This window comes from Poecilia mexicana, unplaced genomic scaffold (assembly GCF_051168715.1).
Source record: "Poecilia mexicana isolate PSO_F unplaced genomic scaffold, ASM5116871v1 scaffold_14, whole genome shotgun sequence".
Lineage (NCBI taxonomy): Eukaryota > Metazoa > Chordata > Actinopteri > Cyprinodontiformes > Poeciliidae > Poecilia > Poecilia mexicana.
Window position 1 is genome coordinate 6,202,082 of NW_028263383.1, and position 25,327 is coordinate 6,227,408.

Here is a 25,327-nt window from a genome sequence, read left to right on the forward strand (position 1 = left end):
TTATTCCAAAACCAAGAAAAACAATTGGATATGTTTTGATTGCATTTCATGGATATTTTAACTAAATGTGTTTTAAAATACTGCTGAGATTACATACATCTTTTAGTTTATTATTAAAGAGAGAAAAGGAAAATTACACACGACTCAGACTAATTGTGTTGCACTGACATGACATCAATCCCAAAAACCAGCTTAGACCTAGTCATAATTTAACGACAGAAACCTACCACTAAGAGACGGTCCCAGCAGATGTTGGGGGGACACTTATCGTCTCCAATTCTGATGCGGCTCCAGCAAAGCTCGCCTTTGTGCAGAAATCCATGAGTTTATGGCAGTTTCAAGCGACAGCATGCCGCTCCAGTTGCGATACTCTGTGTAGATGTGATCACAAATTGCAAAGTGTCCTACCTTTTGACGAAACAGATGTGGTCAGTGAAAGTAAATCCGTGTCCATGCTCCTTGACCGTTAAAATTAGAAAAAGAGTAATAAAGCAATGCAAAACGCGCAAAAACAGACGAGCGCGACAACAGAACAAAAATCATTTGCAACCAATTTTTCCAACAGGAGGCTGACTGCTAGAATGCAGCCGTCCTCATAAAACTAAACAAATATTGCCCTAGTTGCAAGCACCTGACTGATAGACCCCGGGGTGCAGTGGGCTGTGTGCAATGGTAAATTGACCTTATAGCAGTCATAGATCGTTTGCTGCAAGGTTAGAGTCCGTGGCCACCGTGGTGCCATGGAGCTGTATCGCAAGTTTCAAAGCGGCCAGCATCAGTTGACGCTGATGTGGGACCACGCTCTCCGGATGGAGCTAGGTGGAGGGCGGTCTCCGAGTTTTGCCGAGTATAGCCGACAACAGCCGGAAGTGAGAGCAGGGAAACGGCACACAGGCAGCTAAGCGGCAGCAGCGGCACATCTCTCTGCATCTTTCACACAAACTCCCAAGTTAGAAGTCTTGGTCGCCGTTTAAAATTTGCTGCTAACATCACCATGTCTGTCTTGTGTTATAATAAGGGATGCGGACAGCGGTTTGATCCAGAGAACAACCAAGACGGTGAGTCGTGCTTTCAGTAAGGTAGCAGTGCCACGGAGGTTGAGAGAATATTAGCAAGCTAACCTCTGATCATCTGGAAATTTCTACAGCGAGCAGGCCTATTGGGCCCATGTAAACTAACTTCATGTTAGGTGTTGGTACTTCTTTCATTACAACTACAACTACAACTACTACAAATTACAGTTGCCCGGAACAAGCTTTGTGTTGTTTAATGCTAGCATGAGCTTTGATGCTAGTTAGGTTTATAAGCAAGTTAACATGGTACTTAATTGAACCAACGTGGGGCAAGCAGAGCTGAAAGTTTCATGAACCCGTAAGCCTACACTTTTATTACACGTGAGGCATCGCTTGTATATCTCATCAAAACCAGAATAATAGTGGTGTGTTAGCATTGTTAGCATTGGTGGGGTTTAAAAGTAAAAAGGTCGTTCTTCTGACCTCTCGAGAAACAGCTTTTTTCAGTGTAAATCGGACAACATATCAGCTTTTGATCAGCACTCTTTCGAGGGATTCATAAAACAAACTTTTTTCCGTTCTTTAAATTAATCAAAACTCAGAAGTCCCAATAATTTGGTCCGGAACCGTTAAAAAAAAAAAAAAAACACGTTTGTTTTTAATGAAAAGTGAAAAGTCAGACTTAAGGTTAGTAGTTAGTAGGTTAGACCTGTATTTCCATGAAAACCTGTAATCCCTTAAATTGTCTTTTGGATTAAATTCTTATACCTTTAACAAGAAACCTGTAGCAGATTTTATTCATTCACGATCAATGTGTAATATTACATTTCATTGACTTCAATCTCAGTTTACAATAATATAGACTAAATCCTTGTAAAGCAACAAAATGCAGCCATAAAACCTACTCTAAGTGCAGAATACTCAGGAAGTATGCCATGTGTTTGGTGTTGTGCCATTAACTAGTCTAAGTTTGTTTCATCCTGCTAAATTTGAATTAGTTCATGTTAATAGTTCAGAACTCAAACATGGTGGACTAAATTTACTCCTAATATGAACTAGTTCACATTTATTTGTCAATATTTTTATTAAATAAATTATTTGTAGATCATAACACAATGTGTCAATTTGTATATTGATTATGTAACTAACTGCCTGGTATTTGTAACCTAGCCTTTGTCATTTTTTTTTTACATCTGTTTAATTTTGATCTGTAAGGAGATATGGTCAAGGTTTCAAAAAGCATATATTTCTTTCTGAAATCAAAACAAGTGAAAGTTTGATAGAGTTATCTAATAATACTTCATTTTTAACTGTATCTATGAGGTTTGTGTTCCTCTTTGATAACAATCCTGCTTATGTTTAAAGCACATCAGCTAACCAAAATCGTGGATTATATAAATTATAGTAAAGATTTTCAGCTTCTGTCCATCTGTAATTAACCCTGCAATAATGAAACCTTAGAAAATGACAGAATGTATTTACAATTATGCTGGTACTTCATTCCCTTGCTTACATAATTACAATAGCACCGCAGTCACCAAGTACTTATCTTCAAGGATAAATGTCACAACTCTTTTCTACACAATGAAATAAAGGTTTATCAGTTTACAGCTTTCATTTGCTCACAGCAGAGTGCCATTTAATGACATCAGGGAGTGCTATGCTCAGGACAAGTATCTGATGTTAAAAGTTGCATTGAGTCCAAAGTTTTCAAGAAAGCTTAAGTCACCTATGTTGCTGTATGACACTGTAGTTAATATATATGCTAACTAAAATTGTAACTGAGGATCTGAAACCTGTTTTCCCTCCTCTCGAGGAGGCGTAACTGGCAGAGGAAAGAAAGTCTCAGAAACTTCTAAATGAACAAATAAGTTGCGTGCTTTGTAATCCCTTTACCAACAACCAAAGGGCTTTTACCTGATGAAAGTTTTATGTCAGATCTTCACTTTTGGCTGCCTGCAGTTAAACCATAATCTGTGGAAATTGAGAATACTCTTCCTACTAACTTGGAGTTTGCAGCACAGATTCACCTCCAACACAACAAGGATTTAGTGCAACAGTAGATCATATGGGAGATGACAGTTCAGATATCACCAGAATAAAAAAAAAAAGAAGATAAATTTCTGATATGCTTAATTTTATTAAACTTATGATCTTGAAATAAAACAAGTTATAGATTTTTTTATTTTTATTATGGTGCTACTTTGGAGTGTTTACAACACCCCAAATGTTTTAGATTTTGTATTTTCTCACACATGTAGAGGGATCTTGTGATCTTTGAATGATTTCTTTCTTCAGTTGAAAAACATGCAAAAACCGCTGAGGAGCAAATGTGATCGAATACCCCTTCATTCTTTAATATCATAAGGGGAGGTTTGTGTATTATGCTATTGTTTAAGTGAAGACACAGACTGAGAGGCTAGGATGTTGTCTTTAGCTCCCATAGCAGAGCCCTCACCAATTCTTCAACTCCCTTAGAATCATCTTCTTCTGTCTTCAAGCAATCCAATACTGTGTACTGCCAAGACACTTGAAGCCCGAGTCAAGGTCTAATTTCCATTTTAATAGGATGTCTCTTTATCATAACAGTAGAGTATATTATAATTACCTTTAGGGATATCTAAGTGGTGTATCTATGGCAATAGCACGGAAGAGGCACAGCTCCAGCGGAACTGCATGGAAAGTGATTTATCACCTGTTCTCCCTACAAATGTGATTTTTTTTTTTTCTTTTATTATTCATTTACCGCACAGTAATTTATTGTTGGGGGCTCTTCATACTAGAGTACACACACTACTAGCATAAGGTACATTGTACCTTAGGAAATCTCAAACATAGCACATCAATCCTATTTCAGGATGAAATAAGCTGTATTTTCGTTTTGATGTTTTGACAAAATTCATGCTGCACTGTTTTATTTTATTTTATTTATTTATTTTTTGCACAATATGAGGTTTAATCCTTTGCTGAAGTCGCACAAATTTTCCACATGACAGAACATAATATGACACGAGTCTAGAATGCAGCTCTGAGAAAACCCACAATGTGGTCTTACCCAGATTTTTGATTAACTAAACAGAGTTGCAGCTGGTTTGTTTTGTTGCTTCTCTTTTTAGTAGCGGACTGAGCCGTCAGCTAATTCATATTTTCTGACGTTGATTCGTACCACGCTGAAACGCCATGTGTTGTGATAAGGGTGCGGAATGTTTCCAACTTTGCACCTTTGAAGCACATTTCGACATGAGAGCTCAGACCGACACAACACCATCCTGTGTCAGTGAGTTTAAATTTAAATTTAAACAGACAGCGTCAGCTTATGTTGTCTAGGAGGTTTACTACTTTGTTGTTGCAGATACAGGAGCTTCACTGACCTTTGAAAGTTGCTTTCAAACATCAGTATCACCTGTAGCGTTAGCGTAGCTGGCATGTGGCATTGTTATTGCTCAGCATTACTCATGCTGGAGTGCTGCTGCCGGAAGAATTGGCATAATTTGGGAAAATGCAAATAGCTCAGTTTGGATGCAAGTGTCTTTGAATAACTATATGTTTTATTGATTATAATATATAAAAACAGTTATTTAGAAATCCCTGCTGGAGGTGCACCAAGAAATCTTTTGACCAGAATCAATTTTCAGCTTGACTTGCCATTGCTGTCAGACTCCTTTAAATCAGATATCTTTTCGGTTGGTGATAACATCGTATACAGACACTACCAGCTATAATTAGTATTTGTAAAAAAAAAAATACTGCAATATCCAAAACTCTAAGATAGAAAATACAGATTGGTGCATCTCTACATAAAATCACATTTTCTTACAGAACAACAGATTATAGAATTTAACCACCTGCATAAAAGATGTTCATTTATCATAATTATGCATACAATATTGAATTGTTCAGTGAGTTCCCATTATTGATTTGTTCAATTTTTAGAGCATTGATTAAATTCATACCCATATTTTTGTACAGCTTTAATCAACGCTGTGTTTTTTGTTTGCACAGATGCCTGTACCCATCACCCAGGAGTCCCAGTGTTCCACGATGCTTTGAAGGTATTGTATCTGAAAGCATACTGATGGCTTGTACTTTGTTCAAACATTCTGGTCTAAGTTAATGTTTTGGTAACTTCTTTCCAGGGATGGTCCTGCTGCAAGAGAAGAACTACCGACTTCTCAGACTTCCTCAGCATCGCTGTAAGTTTTATGTTTCTTTTCATCCATTTCCCCCAGTTGTCTCTCCATTGTCTTGTTGTTGAGCAGATATTGACTACCGCCTTCTTTTTTTGGCCCCATTGGCCTTGGAGCACTTTTTTTTACGAGTTCAATAACAGTGACTTTCTTCTCACAGGGCTGCACAAAGGGACCCCACAACAAGGAGAAGCCTCCTGAGCCGGTGAAACCAGACGTGAAAACATCGGGAGAAAAAAAGGAGTTGGAGGCCCAAAAACCAAAGTTTAATGAGTACATCATCTCTGCACCGAAACCCCAGGAGGCGATACACAGGCCAAGGTCGGTTTCTGCAAGAGCTTTTTTCCCTAAGTTAGTGAAAGAGAAGTATAAATATCTGAACTAAACACAAAAATACACCTAGTAAAAGTTTAAATTGGGGGTGTTTGTTATTTAATATTTGAACAGTGGAAAACGGGGCAGAGATGTGCTTTTTGCATTCATTGTTCCTTTGGGACATTGTGCTGAATATTTATGCTTTTAGATCTGCAGGCTGTTCTATATTGTAAATTGTACTTTAGTTCCAAGCCTCAGCAAGACTAGTTTTTTGTTTGTTTGTTGTTGTTTTTTTTTGTCTTTGAAGCAGCATTTAAAAAGGGAACACTGGCGAAACAATTATGATTTAATAGTGCCATGATGACTGTTTAAACTTCATAAAAGCCTTTTTTTCCCTGAGATATTTATTTTCCTTACAGTCCCGATGAGCCGATGGTGAAACTGCAGCACAAAGTTTCTTCCTCTCTAAAGCAGGCGTTGGAGAAACTGAAAGTATCCGAAAATATAACAGAGACAAAAGGTGGGAAACAGATTTTGATTTTCTTTTCCCGTCTACTCCTCTTTCTTATCTTTGCTGAATACATTTTCGTCATCTAGTACTTACAAGATCATATGAACAGTGCTTTTGACAGCAGATGTGAAGGTCATGTTAAAAGTAGAACTTAATGGATGACCACTGGGAATTCCCCATCATCTGTGTCATTCACGTCATGATATTCGAGTTAAAGATGACAGTTAGAGGGCAGCACATCAAAACTGATGATACATTTTTTAAATCTTGTCATGTGCGTGATTTTTTTCTCTCTCTCTTTTTTTCTTCTTCTCCCTGGATGTTTTACGGTCTAGAGGAAGATGGCGATGAGATCAAAATCGGAACATCATGTAAAAATGGAGGATGTACAAAAGTAAGTGAATCTTTGGTGTTTTGTAGAAAAATGTGGCACTTTTGCTTTTAATTGTAGCACTGCTCATCTCGGGAAATCAGTTAAATGGTGAATTCAATTCAGTTTATTTACATAGAGCCAATTCACAAAAACGTATAACAATTTCAGTTCAATCACACTTGGAATGATCCCATATGAAATCGAACAGTACAGTAAGTTCAGTTAATTATTCAAATTAGTTTATAAAGTTTCTAATGAAACTCAGCAGATTGCATTGAGTCTGTGACTTGCAGCATTCACTCCTCCTGGACAAGCAATGTCATTGCCTTTACAGCAATCCCACAATTTTCTCTCATACAAAAACATATGCTCGTGTGTAATTATGACAAAAAAAAATCACCATGATCCGAGCTTATTGTTTGACATTACACCATCCTCCAAACCCCCCTTAAGAAAAGTTAGTACTCAGGGGAAATTTAAGCTCCATATTTTCTGCAGGGTGGATGGAAAGCAAAGTTTTTCATTCAAGCTAATCAGACCTGTCAGGGCAGAAACCCCAAGATCAGAACAGGAATTTTGAGGAAAATTTACATTGACATGTTTGGTAGCTCGTCTGATTTGCATAATTATACTTGAACTGATTTTGTATACCTACTCTCATCGGCTTCTTGCTTCTAAGCTGTAATGAATGAGGGTTCGATGTGAATCTAAATTAGTCTTCTTTCATCTGTTTTTATTTGTTTTTGTGTACAAATATTACTGTGACCTCCAGAGTTCCTACACAGTAAAGAGCAGAAAAGAATAAAGCTTATTGTTACAACACATAGTACGATAAAATGAGAGGTTTCTCTTTAGCTTCACAGTTAAACTTACAAGAACAAAAACAGCACAATAGTACAATATAAAGTCACTGAGGATGATAACAAATGAACCAATTATGGAAAATATATGTGCATGCCTTATTTGAAGTTTGTTGCCCTTCGAACAGAAAACATGCTGTTGAGTTAATAGAGCTGACAGGAATATTCGTGTTTTTACGTCTAAAATTCATCCATTTATTAATGTTTATCCGGTTATATGTTTACCTAGGCATACATTAATTTCTTTATTCATCTATCCCTCCTGCTTTCATTTCTCCCTACACTCTCTATTTGTTGTTGTTGCAGCATTCATCTTTAAAGCCCATTCATTGTAGAAATATCTGCCTTTAATTCCTTGTAAACTTTTGTATATAAGCCTTAGAAACAGACTGAAAAGCACTGAAAATTGTGAAAAGTTTAGTGTAGGAAAGTAATTAATTTTGACATGGAAAAGTAATTAATTTTGACATAAAAGATGAGTAGGAACCCTTGATATCTCTTATTACCATAATAGTCAAAATTTCTTATGCTATCAGCAGCACTAGAATTGACTAAGTTCTTCTTCATCGTATGCTTTTCTGTAGGGGTGCACCAATGAATCAGCCCAGATTTCCTTAATTTTGGGAGGTCAGTGATCGGCCGATACTTACATGTTAAACCGATCTTATCCCCTGACCTTATCTACCTCAACAGTGGTCAAAAAATCAACCACTGTCCTCTTTGCTTGACTTTGAGAGAGGTTTGACTGACAGACCCGCACACCAGGTCATGTCTGCACGTCTCCCCACTGTTGCCAACTCAGTGATTTTCATGCTATAATTAGCTACATTTCAGACAAAAAATCGGTATCGGCCAAAATCGGAATCGGTAGATCAGGCTTTTTAAAGATCGGTCATTGCGATTGGCCAGGAATCGGTGCACCCCTACTTTTAGCAACAAAATAAACACTGAATCAAAAACAAAAAGGGATTTTATGACTGGATAAAACATTATCAATAATATTTTAAAAAAATGTATTTTTAAATCTCATTTTTGTTTTTAACCTCAGACTTTTGAGGGACCTTCAAGTGACTCAGACGTGTGCTCATTCCACTCTGGATTCCCCATCTTCCATGAAGGGTTGGTATAAATGCTAATGCTAAGCATACACTGCTTATAAAATGTAAAATTCACCCCACACCATTATTTATTGACATTTATCAGTCGCCATTCTCTTGTGGCAACTGTAAAAGAATAATTACTTCTCTCCTGCTTCTCTAGGATGAAATACTGGAGCTGCTGTAAAAGGAAAACCTCTGACTTTAACACCTTCCTGTCTCAGGAGGGCTGCACAAAGGGAGCACATCTATGGAGGAAAAAAGATGCGGTATGTGTGCCAGCTTGACAGCAATTGATCATTTTGTGGTGCAACTCTATGAGGAGCCTTGGCTGGAACTCCATCTAGTGGTTTCTGGAAAGCCGTTTAACAATGAAGACGTTGCTATGCAGCAGAGGTGGACAAGTTGACTGATGTGCTTTACTTTAACTGGATTCTCTTTATAGGGGAAGAAGGTGGTCCCCTGCCGGTTTGACTGGCACCAGACAGGGACACAGGTCATCATTTCTATATACGCCAAAAATGCCCTTCCTGAGCTAAGCTACGTGGATGCCAACAGCACTACAGTGAGAGGCCGACTACACTCTTTGATTATTTCTGTGCTTTCCTGAACTGCTTAGAGTTTCATTTACTTATTTAAGATTCAATTTCATTTTTTTCTCTAGCTCAACATCCACATTATATTTGATGGTGAGAAGGAATTTCAACAGGATATCAGCTTGTGGGGAGTAAGTACAGTAATACCACAGTAAAATAAACCTTTAATGATTTATGTTCTATGTGTGCTGTGCATGCACCATTTTCTAAGGATTTGACAGTACACTGGAGACATCGACAAAAACTAGCTTTTATATTGAAAATAAATATTTTAGTTTTTTAATATTTTAATGTTAACAGTCAGAGGAGTTAAGTCTAAATAGAGAGACACATTTCAATGTAAACCAACCCAGATGTTTGAGGCCATAAACTATGGTTTAATTCATTGCACATCCCAAATGATACAGAAATAGGTACATTCAAGTTTAGATGGCAAAGTCCTTCATTTAGATATGCAAAAATGTAAATGCAAATATGCCGTTTCTGTATACATGTGATTCTTCACTCTGCACATCTACATTTTTTGGGGGAAAAATGTTAATGCAATGCAAGTTTGAGATTATCCTAAATGAGGGTTGAAAGGCAATTAATATTTATATTTTATGTGCAATACAGACTGATTTGTTAATGTTGCACAACACTTGGATGGTTTACAAACTATCATTTTAAATTATTATACAGTTGTTCTGGGAGAAGGTGGGGTTGGCACATTTAAAACTTTACACATTCTCTTATTGATATAAATACTTTAAATACAGTAGCACTGATAAGTTTGGTAAAATACCCTGACACTTTGGGCAAAAAACAGGTACCAAGTAGCCAGCGTTCTCGCACCGTGCCAGCTCATAGTCTGTTCACAACCACTCTGTTCATTAAAATGAATGAGCTAAACCACCTCATCAAAATGTTAGCCATTTATGCATCATATTTCATTTGTATAGTTATTGCATAAAAATGCTTCCTGTTAATGTAAAAACAACAATCCTACAATTGTGCCAAAAAAAAAAAAAAAAGCGGTTTCTATGCAGTCAGCAGTTCTAATTATATAAGGAAAACTTGTGCTGGTTGTGTTTTAACGTTGGCATTATGTGAGAATTTGGTATATCTTACTGACATGAATAAATCCCATGTCAATAATAGTTTAAATAGGACAGTCCTGATTAATATGTCTGCGCCAGTGGAGCTGCTTCTATTGCTTGCAACCTCAGTGGGTCCAGCAGCTGCATGGGGACAGGCCAGCCACAGTCTCAAGCACAGTTACAAACAAGTTGCCGTGGGAGACCCAAAGCAACCGATGAGCCTGGTGTCATCTTGTGTCATCTCATTTTCTAAAAAACATTTCACACTGTGCTACTTAGAATATGTTCTTATTCACAAAATCGAAGCGTAACCAAAGAACCGTAGGTGCATACAGAAAACATATCACCATAGAAATTACAGGTATGTACTACTTTTCTTTTCTACATTGACTCATGACCTTAGTAATATGTATGCTCCATGAAAATTATCTAAATACTTAACACATTATTTGTTACCAGATTAAGTTATAGACCAAAACACACATAATTATCCTGTCAGGGTATGCAAAGCTTGCATGGAGTGTACGAGTTGGTTTCAACATCTGGTGAGAATTTTGTGTTTGTGGTATCTTTTGAAATATATTACATTGAAATGTATCATTTTAATTAGTTAAAAACAAGTTATCTCAAATTAATTTCCCTGCTCATTGTATCCACTTAAGTGGGACATCAGTCGATGAAGACAGTTTATATAAATTGATTAGTTGTCTCTGGAAACGGTTATTAGTTTCCAGTTGGACTATGTTTTCTGACCTTGCATCATTTTTTCATCATTTCTTTCATTGCTAAGGGCTCCTGGGCACATGTCCATTTAAAGTTGGAAAATCTTTAAAGTACGCAAATTTAATCCTGCTTGATTTAGAAAGTCTTACTTTAGTGGAGTTTTTGGCTCTTACTAAAAAAAACACACACACAAAAGTGTGTTCATAAATCATTTTAATTGCTGTTAAACAAGTTGCTGTTTCTGTCTCACCTTCCAGGTGATAGATGTGACCAAAAGCATGGTAAACATGATGGCAGCCAAGATAGAAGTTGCCATGAAGAAGGCGGAGCCAATGTCCTGGGCTCGTCTGGACCTGCCACCTCCCGTCACCCCACCCAAAGAGAACGACGAAAAGAAAGAAGAGGGTGATAGTGAGGATGAGAACGAAGACGAATGATGACATTTTTCTGTCTAGCTTAATCAAAGGCAGGAAAGGCAATATTTTAACTTATTTACCTCTTTAAAGAATTGCCTCTTTTGCAGTCATAGCGTTCTTATGTTTCTCTGACATTCACAGCATTTTTTTTTTTCCCTTATCTGTCTTCATCATCAGAATTGCTTCTGGCCTTTTTCTGAAATATTGGAGTTCATTAAAAGCTTGAGTGCTAAGTATATCTTAGAAATATTTTTACGTGGACAATTGTAGACTTTAATCAAGTGAGGTAACAACTCACCTGTGTATTTGCACTGTCGTTCTCTTTAAAAACAACCTGACGGAGATGATGGGGACGTTCATATTGAATCATAATAGTCTGCAGTTGTGACCATCTCTCTACAATGGTGGGTAGAAGATGATTCAACCTGTACATTTACATTGTCTCATAATTGAGAAATTGGAAGTTACACACTTCCAGATGTGTAATGTTCTGTCATTCCATCCTTTGGTTTCAATTATTAGATAAATTATTGAATAGTTCTTATTTTCTGTTAATGTCCTAAGAAATTTAGGCTGTCTGCGTGATGAAGAGATGTTCTATCAAATCAAATTTCAATCCTCCAGTTATCTATATGTGTTTAAAATGGAATATATTTTAATAAACATTGTTAAAAAATATTAGTTCTTCAGGTTCTGCTTTACCTTTGTTCCAGTGGAAATAAAGGTTTGCTCTAGGCTTTTTTTTACATTATATTCTGCATTTATTTTGTACACTTTTGCTTTGAGTGACTATTTCTTGTGACTACAACACACTGCGGTTTTAATGGGAATGTAATGTAACATTTGACTATGCCAAATGAATACTAAGTATTTTGAGCAAAATACTGTTATTGAAATGATACACTAGACAGCATGTGTCTAAGTTTAGAATGTTTGACATTTATTTGGCTTAATGAGACCATCATAAGAGGTACATTAGGAAACAGGTTTATTCCACCCCCTGCAAAAAAATAAATTTTTGTTCAGCAAATTCAAAGCCGAGTGTTGGTGTTTGTTTATAAAAAATAAAAAAAAGTATTTGAGTAAGCTACAATAGATTTTTCTAATCTTTCTCTATCAACTATATTGACATTGTGACAGGATAGGAAACACAAATTAAATTGGAATATAAAGTTAAAAGGCAAAACCCTGTAATTTTCAAAATTATAAAGCCTGGTACCGAGGACTTGCTGAACAGTACAGAAGTAGAAAAGTTGAAAAATGTTAAAACGGCACTATGTGCCTGGAAAAGACTTAATGCTACTCCTATTTTAAGAGGCTAACAGGCTGTGTGAAACCGGTGTGGCTCCATGGTCAGGAATGTTTCCGAGCCATATACAGTCTCCATGGTAACCAGCTGACCAATAAACTGTCACAGTATCATTTACTATTATTACTGAATCACATATTCACCACAGCAGCAGGATTTACTATCGCTATCCAGTTTATCAAGTGCTTAGTATACTTCTTAAACCAAGTATACTTGATTAAACAAGTATACTTGGTGGAGAACCAACCAGTCATGTGGCAGCAAGCTCTCTTTACTTTGGGTTTATGTTTGATAATATGTACTAAATAAAAAAATCTCTAAACCTATGTGCTACAGCAGCAGAAGACCACACTAAGCACGGACAAAACATGAATCATTAACATATTTGGTGTTAACATTGAAGCACGGATCCCTCAGGACTTATCTGAAGTTTTCAGGTTTAGAGTGGTGTAATGGTATGGACATAATTTAACTCCCTAACTACTTGATAATTAATTTTGTCTGCTGAATTTTTCTGCGCATCATGTCCATTGCTTTATGACCCAGTGGGCTCCTTCCAGCAGAATAGTGCATGGTTCATTACAAGCCCTCTGCAGAACTAGATCAGAGACTGAATAGGTAATTCATCCACTGATTCAGCTGTGTTGGAGTCGGGACGCATGGAAAACATGGAAAACATCGACTCCACGTCTCATCCGTCAGAGTTTTAAAAGTTAAATCGCTTGTTCTGCAGAACGAGAGCTGATCATCACCGAAAACACTGACATTAAACCTAGTATTGAGTGATGCTATGAAATAAAAATCCATATCTTCTACTGACAACTGTCCATTCATTCTATTAGCAATGACTGTCATCTCCTTACATGATCTTACTTGGTGTGTAACCCCATGCACCCATCAGGGCCTCTGAGAATTATTATTCTTGAGGCAATCTGTACCAACCCAACATTCTGGCATCCTCTCCTTGTCTAATGCAGAATTATGTTTATCGCTGAAGAGTGCTTTCATCCAGAGTGTGTAACTCTTTGCTCTGGGGCACTGTTTTCTTGTTTTGTTCTTTTCAAATTGTGGTTTACATTAAGCTGTTTTTTATGTAAATCCCATTTACTGCAACCAGGCTTTTACAGTTCAATTAGCAAAGCTTACTTCTTTCTCTTCCCATTTGTTACGTGTCAGTTATCATTTTCAAGTTGCATTTCATTTAGCTTACAGTTTTGCCTTGTGTATTTTTTACTTTGATAAGGAAACTATGCTAACTACGATAAATCTATTGATGTACATTCAACAAGGGCAAAATGCTTTGCCCTTGAATAACTTTATGCTCTTGAGTGACTTTATGCTGTATTTGTAAAGTTCCCCATATAAGTTAAGGATTAGGATTAATAGGGATTGTAAACATAAGGTTCTCCTAATTCATTCAAAAAGAGACTGAAAGCTCAAGTTCACAACTAATAAAGTAAATCAGTCTTAGTTTTCAAAATGATCATAATAAAGCTAAAGAATACATGTCTGGAATCATGAAAACATTTTCTGAAAAATGAAGATACTCCAAGAACATATGTCAAAAGCATGTGCTGCATCCTTCCATCAATGCTTTGGAAGAATTTGATATCATTTATTAAAATGTAATCAATTGTAAACATTGTTATTTTACATAGTTTTCTAAATGCATGCAACAGATATATTTAGATAAACATTAGTAATACTCCCATGTTTTTGGCAATGAATAATTACATAGTTGTTTGGTAGTTATGGTGGCTGGCTTCAGTTTCATTGTTCCAGATAAGTGGCTGCTTTTCTGGTAAGGCAAGGAAGTTTTTCCAAGTCTTCCTGCGAGGCCAGGCTTTGAATCGATGCTTAGCGAGAAGGATAGCGATAGCTGTGGTCACAGTCACAATTCCTCCGCAGAGCGCTGCAAGGATCAGCCAAGGCCACACATCGTGCAGCTCATCCAGGTAGGGACGCATGGATTCTGCAAGCCTTTGGTCTGCAAGAAAGGTGGAGCAAAGTCAGCACAGTGTGTTTTTATATGTGGCCATATATCCCTTTTAATGACCCATGCATAGTTTAAACAAGATTCAAAAGGCAATATTCAGTGAGTTTTTTTTTTCGTGTCCAACCAGAGCCACTTTCTTCCCTGCATCTGCTGTATCACTTGTGGCAAACTACAACGAGGACTTGCTTTATTTAGCTCTCTTTTTGTTCTCAATATTTCATAAAGGCCAATTTTGTGGCGTGCAAAACAAACTGTTAACAGCACGAACAGATTTCTTTCACCTGAACTGTAGCTCCTTCAGTTTTCTCTTTATTAATTTATCAATTCAGCTCATACAAATTAAGCATAGTGGCAACATAATTTATCAAAACAAACCCAATTTTTCCAGGTGTTATTTAAAAGAAAATCGTTGAAAACCATGTATTCCTTTCCTACCACTTCTTAATTAAGCATTGTGTCCTGCAAATTTATTCAAATATATTCCAATAAATCTTTTTTAATTTTTGGTGTGGAAATATATATATATATATATATATATATATATATATATATATATATATATATATATATATATATATATATATATATATATATAAAATCATAAAATCATATTAATTTTGAGGAGTGTAGATACTTTTGAATTGCACTGTATATGTGTAAACTGATTCCTAAAACTAACTAATTCTGTAATATATTTACTAACTGTAGATGAAAATAGCTGACATGACAGAATAAAATAAAATAAAAAATCAAACATCAATAAAAACAATTTATTAAAATCTGAGAGGAACTTACTGGCATCCAACAAATAAGAGTACTCATATCCAAGGTCTTTGCTGGAAATAAAGTACTCTTTGTTTCTGTGCAGGGGTATAAACGGAGGCATGTGGTAATCACCGTTGTGCCCTATGGGAGCATTAGACTCCGGATACTGAGATGGAGATGGTCTGTGTCTCCTTAGCCACTGTTCATAGATACTTTAAAAGATAGAGAAAATGTAGAACCACTATTAACTGCAAAAATATGTGGTCTCAGTTTCAGGTCTGTGCGGATGCATTTCTTACCTGTCAACAAAAGCATGGTGAAGCATAAATATGGGGTCATTTGCAGAGCCCTGCACAGAGGACATAGATCCATTCATGAACACATGCAGGGCAGCATGCATACCCAAACGAGAACTGCTTCCCAACCCAGTCTGAGGGTCCCCGAATCCTGCAGAAAGAGTAATATGGGTGACTGGCGCTAGCAAAGAAAACTAGAAAACTGCAAGCTTCCTTGTTGCATCATTATCAAATAGTGTTTTTTTTGTTTTGTTTTGTTTTTTTCACATTTAGTTCTTGACTTTGGTAAAGAATCTTAACCACGGTCACTCAGAATAGACAGTTAAAACTAGTTGTTTTGAAACACTATGAAGACAAATTTTCTGTAATTTATCTTGTTTTGTTGCTGTTAAAATAATGGGTTCTTTATCATTTCAGCCAATATTGGTAAAGGACTGGTTTCACCATGGATACTGACATACTCATCAGTTTCAGCAGCTTCAATGCCTTGAACAGGTGCATGTCTCAAACCAAGCAGATTCTTCACCAGTTTCTTTTAACTGACCAATGGCGTCAAACAAAGAAGCATTGTAAATGAGCTGCTAAACTATGTTAACTAAATTAACAGTTCACTAACAGTAAACTAAAAAAAAACAAAAAACAAATGTTGTGGATCAGAAAAGTCTAGTTTCATTAATGACAGTGAGAAAAATATGTTGATGAGCCTCTGTCATACAGACACATTAGAAATATCTGATTTTAACTGCCCTATTTAACCGCTTTCAAGTATGCTCACACTTGAACGAGCTCATGGGAAACCCTCACATTATCTGTCACAACTTAAAATGGGATTAGTTCTAAAATGTTTGCTGAAGCGCAAGTAAAAAAGTCGGATTTGCAGCTTAGGCTCTCAACAGCCTTCTTAAATGAGCATGGTGATCCAAATACATTTCTTCCTCTTTTGCATTACTGTCAGCGAACATTGCCTAAATAAATGGCCACTCTTACTGAGTACATAAGCATATGACTATGATCTAATTTAGTAATACAAGTCATATAGGAATAGTAAAAAACGTATGCAAGTTTTGCACAGTTTTTTTTGTATTGGGACTTACTAATAACAGGTTTGTACCATATTTTATAGTTACTTAGATCTAAATTTAAATATATAATAACACATCAGCTTCTATATTTTTATTATTCACTTCTCAAAGTCAACTTGTAAAAGTCCACTTCCTGATCCAATATGCTGCTTAAGAAACTTCATGAGCAACAACTCTAATGGTTTTCTGTTTACCTTCATCCATCTCACTTTATATTAACTCAATATCAATAAAACCATTCCATTAAGTCTTTGTTGATAATTCACATTTTAAGAAATCCTTAAGATTCCTTTCTCCTGTTTCTACAAGAAGCAGAATAAAGAAAACTGGATTGATGTCAGGTTCTAACAATAAGCACTATAAAATGCATGAAGTCTGCTTTGAAAACATTTAGAAATCCAATGAAGTTGTACATAACTTCCTGTTCACCTTTGGGGCTAAGACCATCTTATCTTTTAATCCTAGCAATGTCACAGGTCAAGACTTTTTTTTTATTTTATTTTATTTTTTTTTACTTTTTTTGGCTCTTAAGCACTATTATTGTCCAAGAAATATTTCTAATTCCAACTGATTGCAGGTCATTTTGAGCAATATGATTATCGTTAGGGTCACATGTGTTTCTTCAACCATCATGTGGGCAGCTTGTGTCTTAGGGTCACATGGGTGTCTCCCTCAGTCATAAAGTCAGATCCACCGGTCTAATGAAGATGTGGTATGAGAGATGGAGGATTTTAAATAGCTCAGCAGCAGTGCTCCACTACACCATTTTTGCTTATGTTTTGAAGCATCTGATTATTTTATGCAGAATGGACTATCCTAGCCTATCCTAGAATGGACATTTGCTTTTGCTTGGATGTTAAACACTTATGAAAATATCAAACTTTTCTTGTTTTTTTTTTCCCAGTGAAGAGAAAGGTCCTTCACTGCTAAGAATGATGAGCAACCTTAAGAAGAGCTTGCACTGCATATAAAAGTATGACAGCAGGATATAGATAAACAGCATAAGTCAGACTGGGTGTTGGTTTTTAATCAGGCTCTGACTGGCTGACCTTCCAGGGTATTTCTGAAGCTCATGTTGGCGGTGCGGTCCATTGCTCCAGTGTCATAGTTTGGGAGGCTGAGTGTGAACTCCACATCTGCAGAAGTTGGCAATCTTTGCACAATATTTCGATCGTGGTTTCCAGGGTTACGGCGGAGGGGGCCTTCATTTCTGGCATCACAGAGAACACCCCTGTTACTGTACTCCTCGGACTGGGAGCACAGCACCTGTTGTTGTCGAGTACAGAAAGTTAAATTGTAAACACAAACTTTTATTAGTGAACTAAATATTACTTAATCCATAATTGAGGAATAAACAGGCGGGTTTGAAACACAAATATGAGTTTCTATCTTGTGTAAATGTCCTTTCTAGAAGATTTTCTTATGAGTTTATTCCGTAAGCTCTTTCGTAAGTACACTTTTGAACTTTTTAAAAAAAAGAAGAGAAACTAGCTGATTGGGATTACAAAATAAGGCTGGGTTAGTGTGAAAATATCAATCATAACTTTGAAAGAAGGTGTTGCAGTTTTAAGATTTGTGTATTGATGGAAAAAGTTATTAAAGCAACTGGGGCCTATGTTAAAAAATAATTCCCCGGTAAATCAGCAGATGTAATGGTACAAATACTCTACAAAATGTGCTTTTGTGTTTATTTTGGGTCAGTTTACTTTGCCTTGGAACGTCTATGGATTCCATTTTTACCTCTTTTGTCTGTTATTGTTGACTTATATAAAAAAGTTAATCATAGTTGTTTCAAGATTTTACAAATCAAGCTATTTTTATTTGAAATATTATGTTATTCACATGGTTGGGATATTTTTTTTTTCTTTTTGAAATGATAATTTCAGTTGACGAAAAAGCCAAGTTCTTGTATTTATTTTTCCCTCCTATTAGGGTAAAAAAAATATATATTTTTTGAAAGAGGACTGAAGAGAGTTTCTGTTTGGCATGTATTTTAAATTTCTGTTTCGCTTGTTAGGTAAAAAAAAAAAAGACAATCACAATTATCTTTTCAAAAACATTTTTATATAAACAAAAGAAAAAAAGCATGCTTTACCTTCCAAGAGGAGAAGACAGAGCCTGGGCTGACAAGATTGAGGTCGTGGGGGCTCCGGGCCCCCATCAGCTCATCAGTGCACACGTCACAGTCCTGTGCATCTCTCCAGTCCCAGTAGGGAATGGAGAAAGTCATGTCTCCTGTCAGCTTCCTGATCTCATGTTCCCAGTGCAGCAAGTAAACACGGTGCCATGGTGGGAATGCAGGAGCCCAGTGTCCAAAGTCCACATCTCTCCAGACATTCCCTGGCCCACCTAACAGCGCATTGCGAGACACATAGTAATGCATCCAGACAAACACATCATACACAGAAACATCAGCAAACATCGGATTGGAGCCATTCTCCATCTCCCTATAGGTCCCTGTTGCAACAACATAGTCCCTGCTGATCGTCTGCTTGGCAAGATTCAGGTAAGAAATGAGTCTGTTTCTCTCAGCCCTGGTCAGGTGGAATATGTTCCGCCTGAGGGACTCTCTTCTTTCGTTGCAGGTGTCCCCAAAGTAGCCAAACTTGCAGTCCCCACAGTTAAACCCCATAAAGTTCCCTGCACACTGACAAGTCCGGTTGTAGAAAACCAAAGGCCACTTCTCTCGATCGTCCAGTCCCGAGAAGGGGTACTGCGGTCCGTCGGGCTGCTCTGAGATCTCCACATCCTCACAGGAGCCCCTGCCTGACCTGGCTCCACAGGCTGAGCCGTCCCCCTCCCACACCGGACAGCACTCCTTGGTCCGCAGGGCTTGTTGCGTTACACAAAGGCGAGGGAACTGCTGATGGGTGGGCACCAAACAAAGGATGAAAATAATAATTTTTACCCCCCACATCTCAGCAGCAAAGCTTTTCCTTTCAGAGGCGAAGCAGACACTGAGAGACGAACCAAAAACTTCCACAGTGGGAAAGTGGGAGGAATTTTCACTGAAGTTTTTGAGACCCCACTCCCTCCCCCCACCCCTCCACTGCTCTCTCAGTCACATGCTATAATACCCTCAAGCTTACGTCATGAGCGGTGCAAACAGCCTGAGAAGAACCTACACATGAACTAATGAACTAATCTTAATAGTTTAAGTCAAGTAAATGTATGTATATATAGTAGCAAGGCAGTTCAAAGTGCATTATATAAAATATAACACAATAACCAAACAAACATTACGTTTTGTCCAATTCCATCATCAAAATTAGCAAGAAAAATAATTAGCAATATACATCAAATATAAAATCAATGTTCCAGTTATTAATAATAAAGGTCAACTCTTAATATGGGGCCAAGGTGATTTTAGCCTTGATTTAAAGGAATTCAGTGTTTCAGCTGTGTTTTGGACATTTCTGGATTTGTGGAGCATAAAAACTGAATGCTGCTCCTTTTTTACAGTTCAGATTTGCAATTGTGCGAAATATTTTCCTTTTTCCAGAGGTGTTATGTATGTAATAAGGCTGTTCTCGGGACAAGAACTGCAATTTAGCCATGGCTATAAATGCAAATGTATACAATATGTTTATTCTATATACTTGTCTAATTCCTATAGATTATTGAATTCGATCAAATTTACAGTGCCTTCAAATGTAGTTGCATCCCTTGTTTAGTCATGTTACCACAAACTTCATTGTCTCTGTGTTGGGAAATTCTATGCGATCGAGTAACCCGAATGTATGCATTACTTTGAACTGGAAGGAAAATAATAAATATGTGGTTTTCAAAATCTTTTATTGATAAAAACCTGAAATGTATGATAAGCATCTCCACATTTCCAGAATCAATAGCATGTGCTCTGGGGTTTATTTCCATTAGATACAAGGTTGAAGTTTTATATATACTGTATATTAAACACCCTTTTTGGTGGTATACTTACTAATTTTATGCTTCAGATTGTGTTGGCAGGAGCTTAACTCTCAATATATTGCCACACAGAACATCTCTGTGTTTGCTGTGGTTGCTCTGTAAAACTCTCCATGACAGTAGTGGGACCACAGTTTTAAATTCTGCCACAAAAACCTCACTCTGTATTTAATTTTATCATTAACGTTAATGTTAAATTAATGCATTTTTTAGTTTCAATTAACTAACATATTTACAGGCAGTGCCTAAATAATAATAATAATAATAATAATAATAATAATAATAATAATAATAATAATAATAATAACTCCACAACTTTCTTTTAAGGTTTTTAGCCCTCTAAAATGACCAGAAAACCTCAGTCCAATCCTCGACATTTTCTACATTCTTCAGCAACCACTTATCACAGATACGGGACTATTCACAGCAAAGACATGAAACAAAGTCCTCACTGAGAAGCAGCTGACTTACACACAATTGCTCTGAGCGGTTCTGTGCTTTGTGATGATTCCTAAGAAGAAAAACTCAAATATCTTAACATCACTGATGCTGTCTCGTGACATTTAGTACTCAACACAGCAGCCATTGTTAAAAAGATCAGTCTGCATGAATTTGTTTATCTTGATAACACAACACATCTGCTGCCAAGTGTTTGCCACAGGGGAGCAAGTATCTTACCACTAGTGGCGCCATGTATATGAATAATATATATATATATATATATATATATATATATATATATATATATACATATATATATATATATATATATATATATATATATATATATATATATATATATATATATATATATATATATATATTTTTTTTTTTTTTTTTTTTTCTCCAGCCTACATCCTTCCCCTGGTAGCTGTTAAAGGAAAAACACTCATTAACTTGATTATACAGTGTTTATACACATCATGTTTTTCTCCTGACAACAAGATGCAAATAAGCACCGTCGTGGGAAGAATTTGATGATAAACAAAAATAAAGAAGAAAAAAATAGGGAAAATATATCAATACATGCTCTGACTGTGATTACTCACCCTGTACCCTCATAACTCCAAAGGCCTGACTGCATGTTGTGGGAGGGCAGATATTTTCTTGATTTAATAATGATTTACAGCATAATAGCAAAACAAAACGACAAGTTGAAAGACAATTGTTTAACCATATGTAGGTTAAACTGGTTTGGCTGAAAATAACTTTAAGCATTCTCATCTTGCCATAGCCTATTTTAGATTGTGTAAAAAGCATTACACACAAGTAAAGAAATATTGTAAATACATTTATAAATACCTTAGTGAGCCACTATAATTTCCAGAATGGTCTTGGTTGTCATATAAGTTAGTAGTTTCTTTTTATTAAATAATAGTTTCTTTTTACTTCTTGAAACACAAAATACTTGTGTTTGAGTTTCAAAGTCTCATTTTTACTTCCTGTTTTCCAACAGCAGAGGATGCTTATCCTAATGTTCACTAAAGTCTAACCCATCTATTTCTATTTGTACATTCTTCAGAAATCTACTGACTCTGGTGATAATCAGCAGTATATTTCACAATTCACAGCAGAGACCTTATGCAGTGTCCTCGTTGAGAAGCAGCTGACTCAAAACCTTGCTCTGGGCAGTGCTTTGCTTTGTAAAGATTTCCAAGAACAAAAACAACTTGAATATCTTTAAATCACTGCTCGTCTCTCACATGACTCTCACCACTCACGACTGTAGCCAATTTCAACAAAACCTTGTGGTCCTCGGATTTGTTTAGCTTTATTATAGATCTGCTAGCAAGTGTTAGAAAAGACGGCAAAGGTAGTCGATGAAAACCGGTGTCCTGCCACTAGAAGGCGCCATGCATCAATTTAAAGTGTATCATGCGTCCTGCACAAAGACCACAGGAGACAGGCACCAGCATAGCATGGATAAACTGGTATAGACAATAAGATACAATAGGAAATCTGTTTTTTTTTTTTCTTTTATACAATTCCAATTACATGCAAGGCTGCCATATTACATTTTGATACTGTGATTGATGAGAAACCTCTGACTATACCCTCAAAAACAAAACTTCAGAGGGGCTGTTCTTTTGATTTCATTGTTTTTATTTTGTTTGAAACTTGGAAATGGAAGTTTCTGACTGAAAATGGAATACATGATTAAACCAACGGCACAATATATGAAATCATATATATATATGATTTCATATATTGTGCCGTTGGTTTAATCATGTATTCCATTTTCAGTCAGAAACTTGCCATATTTGTGGGAATAAAATCTGGAAAACTATATATATATATATATATATATATATATATATATATATATAGGGTTAGGGTTATATAGGGTTGGAAGGAAGGAAGGAAGGAAGGAAGGAAGGAAGGAAGGAAGGAAGGAAGGAAGGAAGGAAGGAAGGAAGGAAGGAAGGAAGGAAGGAAGGAAGGAAGGAAGGAAGGAAGGAAGGAAGGAAGGAAGGAAGGAAGGAAGGAAGGATGCATGCATGCATGGGCGGAAGTCATGTTAACTTGGTAAATTGAGATTCTTTGTCATTGTGTTTGTGACAAACATTTGAGAACTTGAAGGAGACGGTTGGTGAATAATCATTAAATAATATTTAGAGCCTTTGAAGAATAGCTTTAGGAAAGCCATCTGATTATTTTCTGAGAAAAAGAAGCACTTACTGCAATGAGTCCGTGCTGACTTACACTTTAGCAAAAATAGCAACCTTCAAATTCCCACCTCATCACCAAATAAATGTAATAACCTCTTAAAGTTTTCAAAGGTTAATCATTAATTTCGAAAGATTTACAATTAAGCGTAAAATGGCACAAAACCATTTAAAACCACGTAGGAAATGTGATATAATCTTGTTTTCCAGATTTTATTCCCACAGGTTTAGATTCTCTGTGTTGACAGATAATTGAAGCTAAAATATACTGTATTATCTTTAAATGCTGCTAAAGGCTTAAAACTAAGGAGTTTCACCTTTCAGCAGGAGGACAGCTCTTGCAATCAGAGCTACAACAGAATGGTTTAGATGGCCCAGACAAAGTCAGTGAGCTCAAGCTATTGTTTATATTACAATTGTCATCCTTTTTTCCTTAGGATCTCATAAAAATAATAACCTGCACTGAAGTTTGAGGTTGCAGTGTGTATTCTCTATTTCCATAAGTTCCCATCCGAACAATCAGTGGTGATGCTCTCCACGCTGTTTTGGATGTAGAGGGGATGGAGGAGGAGAGGGAGGTGGAAGAGGGAGGAGAGGAGTGGGAGAGAAGGAGGGGGGTTGTCTTGTGCGTCAGTAAGTCAAGCATGTTCCAATAACGGGCTGTATTATCTGCTGCTATTTGCAGTTTGCCGTAGCCAGGCACCAGACTGAGCTCGAGTAAAAAAGCTGCACAGGCTGCTCTTTACTTTTCCTCTGTGATGGAAACGCTCTCAAATGGACTGAAATCTGGATGGCAAAAGGTAAGCAGAAAGTATGTGTTTGGTTAGTTTTTAGCTCAGCTCTAAAATTTTAGTGTCAAGTCAAGGCATCTTGTTCTGACTTCAGTTCTTCCACACCTAGCCTATGTGCATCCTTTTTTCCTCAGGAGGAGTCTAACTCTTGTCTGCGGCTTTGCTCTCTCCATGCAAAACACAAGAGATTCATGTGAACCTTCACTACAAGAGGGCAGAGGATGGAGGCAGGTTTAAAGAACAGCACATGGACAATGAAAAGATTATGTGTGAGGTTGTTTGGAGTCATTCTGTTGCTTGCAACTGATCTGAGCTGGCTGAGCTTGAAAGAGCAGGCTGTGGCCAGTGCCCAGAATAATGAGAGAAGGGTGCTGGCGCATCTCCCAGGGGACATTATCATTGGAGCTCTGTTCTCTGTCCACCACCAACCACCTGCAGACAAGGTACCTGCTGTGTGAGTTTATGTCCTTGTGTATCCTGTGTCTGTGTGATGAAGGTTAACAATCCACTTGTTGGTGCACTTTGTTTAGGTGCATGAGCGAAAGTGCGGTGCAGTGCGTGAGCAGTATGGGATCCAGAGAGTGGAGGCCATGATGCACACTCTGGACAGGATTAATGCAGACCCCAATATCCTTCCCAATATTTCTTTGGGCTGTGAGATAAGGTCAGCAACAGGAGCAGTACCTCCACTTATTTTTAGCAAGTCAATAATTAACCTACTCGGAATAATCTGTTAGAAAAAAAAGACTCAGTTACAACTTGTAACGAAACAAAAACAACAAACAAAAAAAAAATCGCAAATAACTTAGGATGAAGCTGATGGCTTAAGTTAGCAATATAGCAATAACCAAAGATAATGTAATATATGAGTGTATGCACTACACTTTTGCCATTTAAATGTCATTTAGACAACTTTGCAATTTAAAACAACCAGCAGTTTTGAGAAATAGATAAAATCTTTATTCAAGAGTTGTTAAATGCTTTAGGTAATCAGCTATGGCAGTTTGATTAAAAAAAATCAAAACATATTTACTGTTAACAATTAAATATTTTAAATTAATTCATTTTACTTCAGTTTCTAGTGTTTCTAATCACTCAACTTTTTTTTTTCCAGCTTTCTCAATCTGCACCCCGGTACATGGAAATTAACCATTAAATATACATACACTGATACCTCTGCAAGAGATAACTCCACCCTTTATCATTAAAGACAAGTCTGAGAAATGCAGCCTTGTGAGTAACTTTAGTAAAGATGAAAAATTTATAGGATAAGTTTTGTATTTTTCAATTATTTTTTTTTTCCAAAATAATTGGTGCCACATTAC

General features: G+C 36.7%; 3 protein-coding genes across 3 annotated transcripts in view; 2 read left to right on the plus strand and 1 right to left on the minus strand.

The window, feature by feature from the left end:
• Nucleotides 1-854: 854 nt before the first annotated feature.
• On the plus strand, nucleotides 855-12,206 carry chordc1b (cysteine and histidine-rich domain (CHORD) containing 1b). The gene is made up of 11 exons (XM_014980686.2): nucleotides 855-1,058; nucleotides 5,016-5,065; nucleotides 5,150-5,206; nucleotides 5,361-5,521; nucleotides 5,935-6,035; nucleotides 6,362-6,420; nucleotides 8,308-8,378; nucleotides 8,520-8,625; nucleotides 8,802-8,921; nucleotides 9,021-9,083; nucleotides 11,012-12,206. The coding sequence occupies exons 1-11, from the start codon at nucleotides 995-997 to the stop codon at nucleotides 11,189-11,191; spliced, it is 1,032 nt and encodes a 343-aa protein (XP_014836172.2). The 5' UTR covers nucleotides 855-994; the 3' UTR covers nucleotides 11,192-12,206.
• A 1,843-nt stretch (nucleotides 12,207-14,049) lies between these two features.
• Nucleotides 14,050-19,651, minus strand: LOC106914104 (tyrosinase-like). Its single transcript, XM_014980684.2, has 5 exons — nucleotides 18,714-19,651; nucleotides 17,668-17,884; nucleotides 15,540-15,687; nucleotides 15,271-15,452; nucleotides 14,050-14,466 (listed from the first exon to the last, which is right to left on the minus strand). The coding sequence occupies exons 1-5, from the start codon at nucleotides 19,533-19,535 to the stop codon at nucleotides 14,210-14,212; spliced, it is 1,626 nt and encodes a 541-aa protein (XP_014836170.2). The 5' UTR covers nucleotides 19,536-19,651; the 3' UTR covers nucleotides 14,050-14,209.
• A 4,550-nt stretch (nucleotides 19,652-24,201) lies between these two features.
• Nucleotides 24,202-25,327, plus strand: part of grm5a (glutamate receptor, metabotropic 5a) — a 32,618-nt gene continuing 31,492 nt past the window's right edge. Inside the window, exons 1-2 of the mRNA XM_014980683.2 lie at nucleotides 24,202-24,445; nucleotides 24,533-24,666. Of these exons, the coding sequence (XP_014836169.2) occupies nucleotides 24,224-24,445; nucleotides 24,533-24,666 (356 nt within the window). The 5' untranslated portion in view covers nucleotides 24,202-24,223. The remainder of the gene's footprint in view (nucleotides 24,446-24,532; nucleotides 24,667-25,327) is intronic.

Coding starts and splice junctions, on each gene's coding strand:
- chordc1b (XM_014980686.2), top strand. CDS start 995: ATGTCTGTCTTGTGTTATAATAAGGGATGCGGACAGCGGTTTGATCCA. Junction 6,036..6,361: donor AAATATAACAGAGACAAAAG/GTGGGAAACAGA, acceptor TTTACGGTCTAG/AGGAAGATGGCGATGAGATC. Junction 8,922..9,020: donor TGGATGCCAACAGCACTACA/GTGAGAGGCCGA, acceptor TTTTTTCTCTAG/CTCAACATCCACATTATATT.
- LOC106914104 (XM_014980684.2), bottom strand. CDS start 19,535: ATGTGGGGGGTAAAAATTATTATTTTCATCCTTTGTTTGGTGCCCACC. Junction 15,453..15,539: donor CACCATGCTTTTGTTGACAG/GTAAGAAATGCA, acceptor TATCTTTTAAAG/TATCTATGAACAGTGGCTAA. Junction 14,467..15,270: donor CTCTTATTTGTTGGATGCCA/GTAAGTTCCTCT, acceptor CCTTTCTTGCAG/ACCAAAGGCTTGCAGAATCC.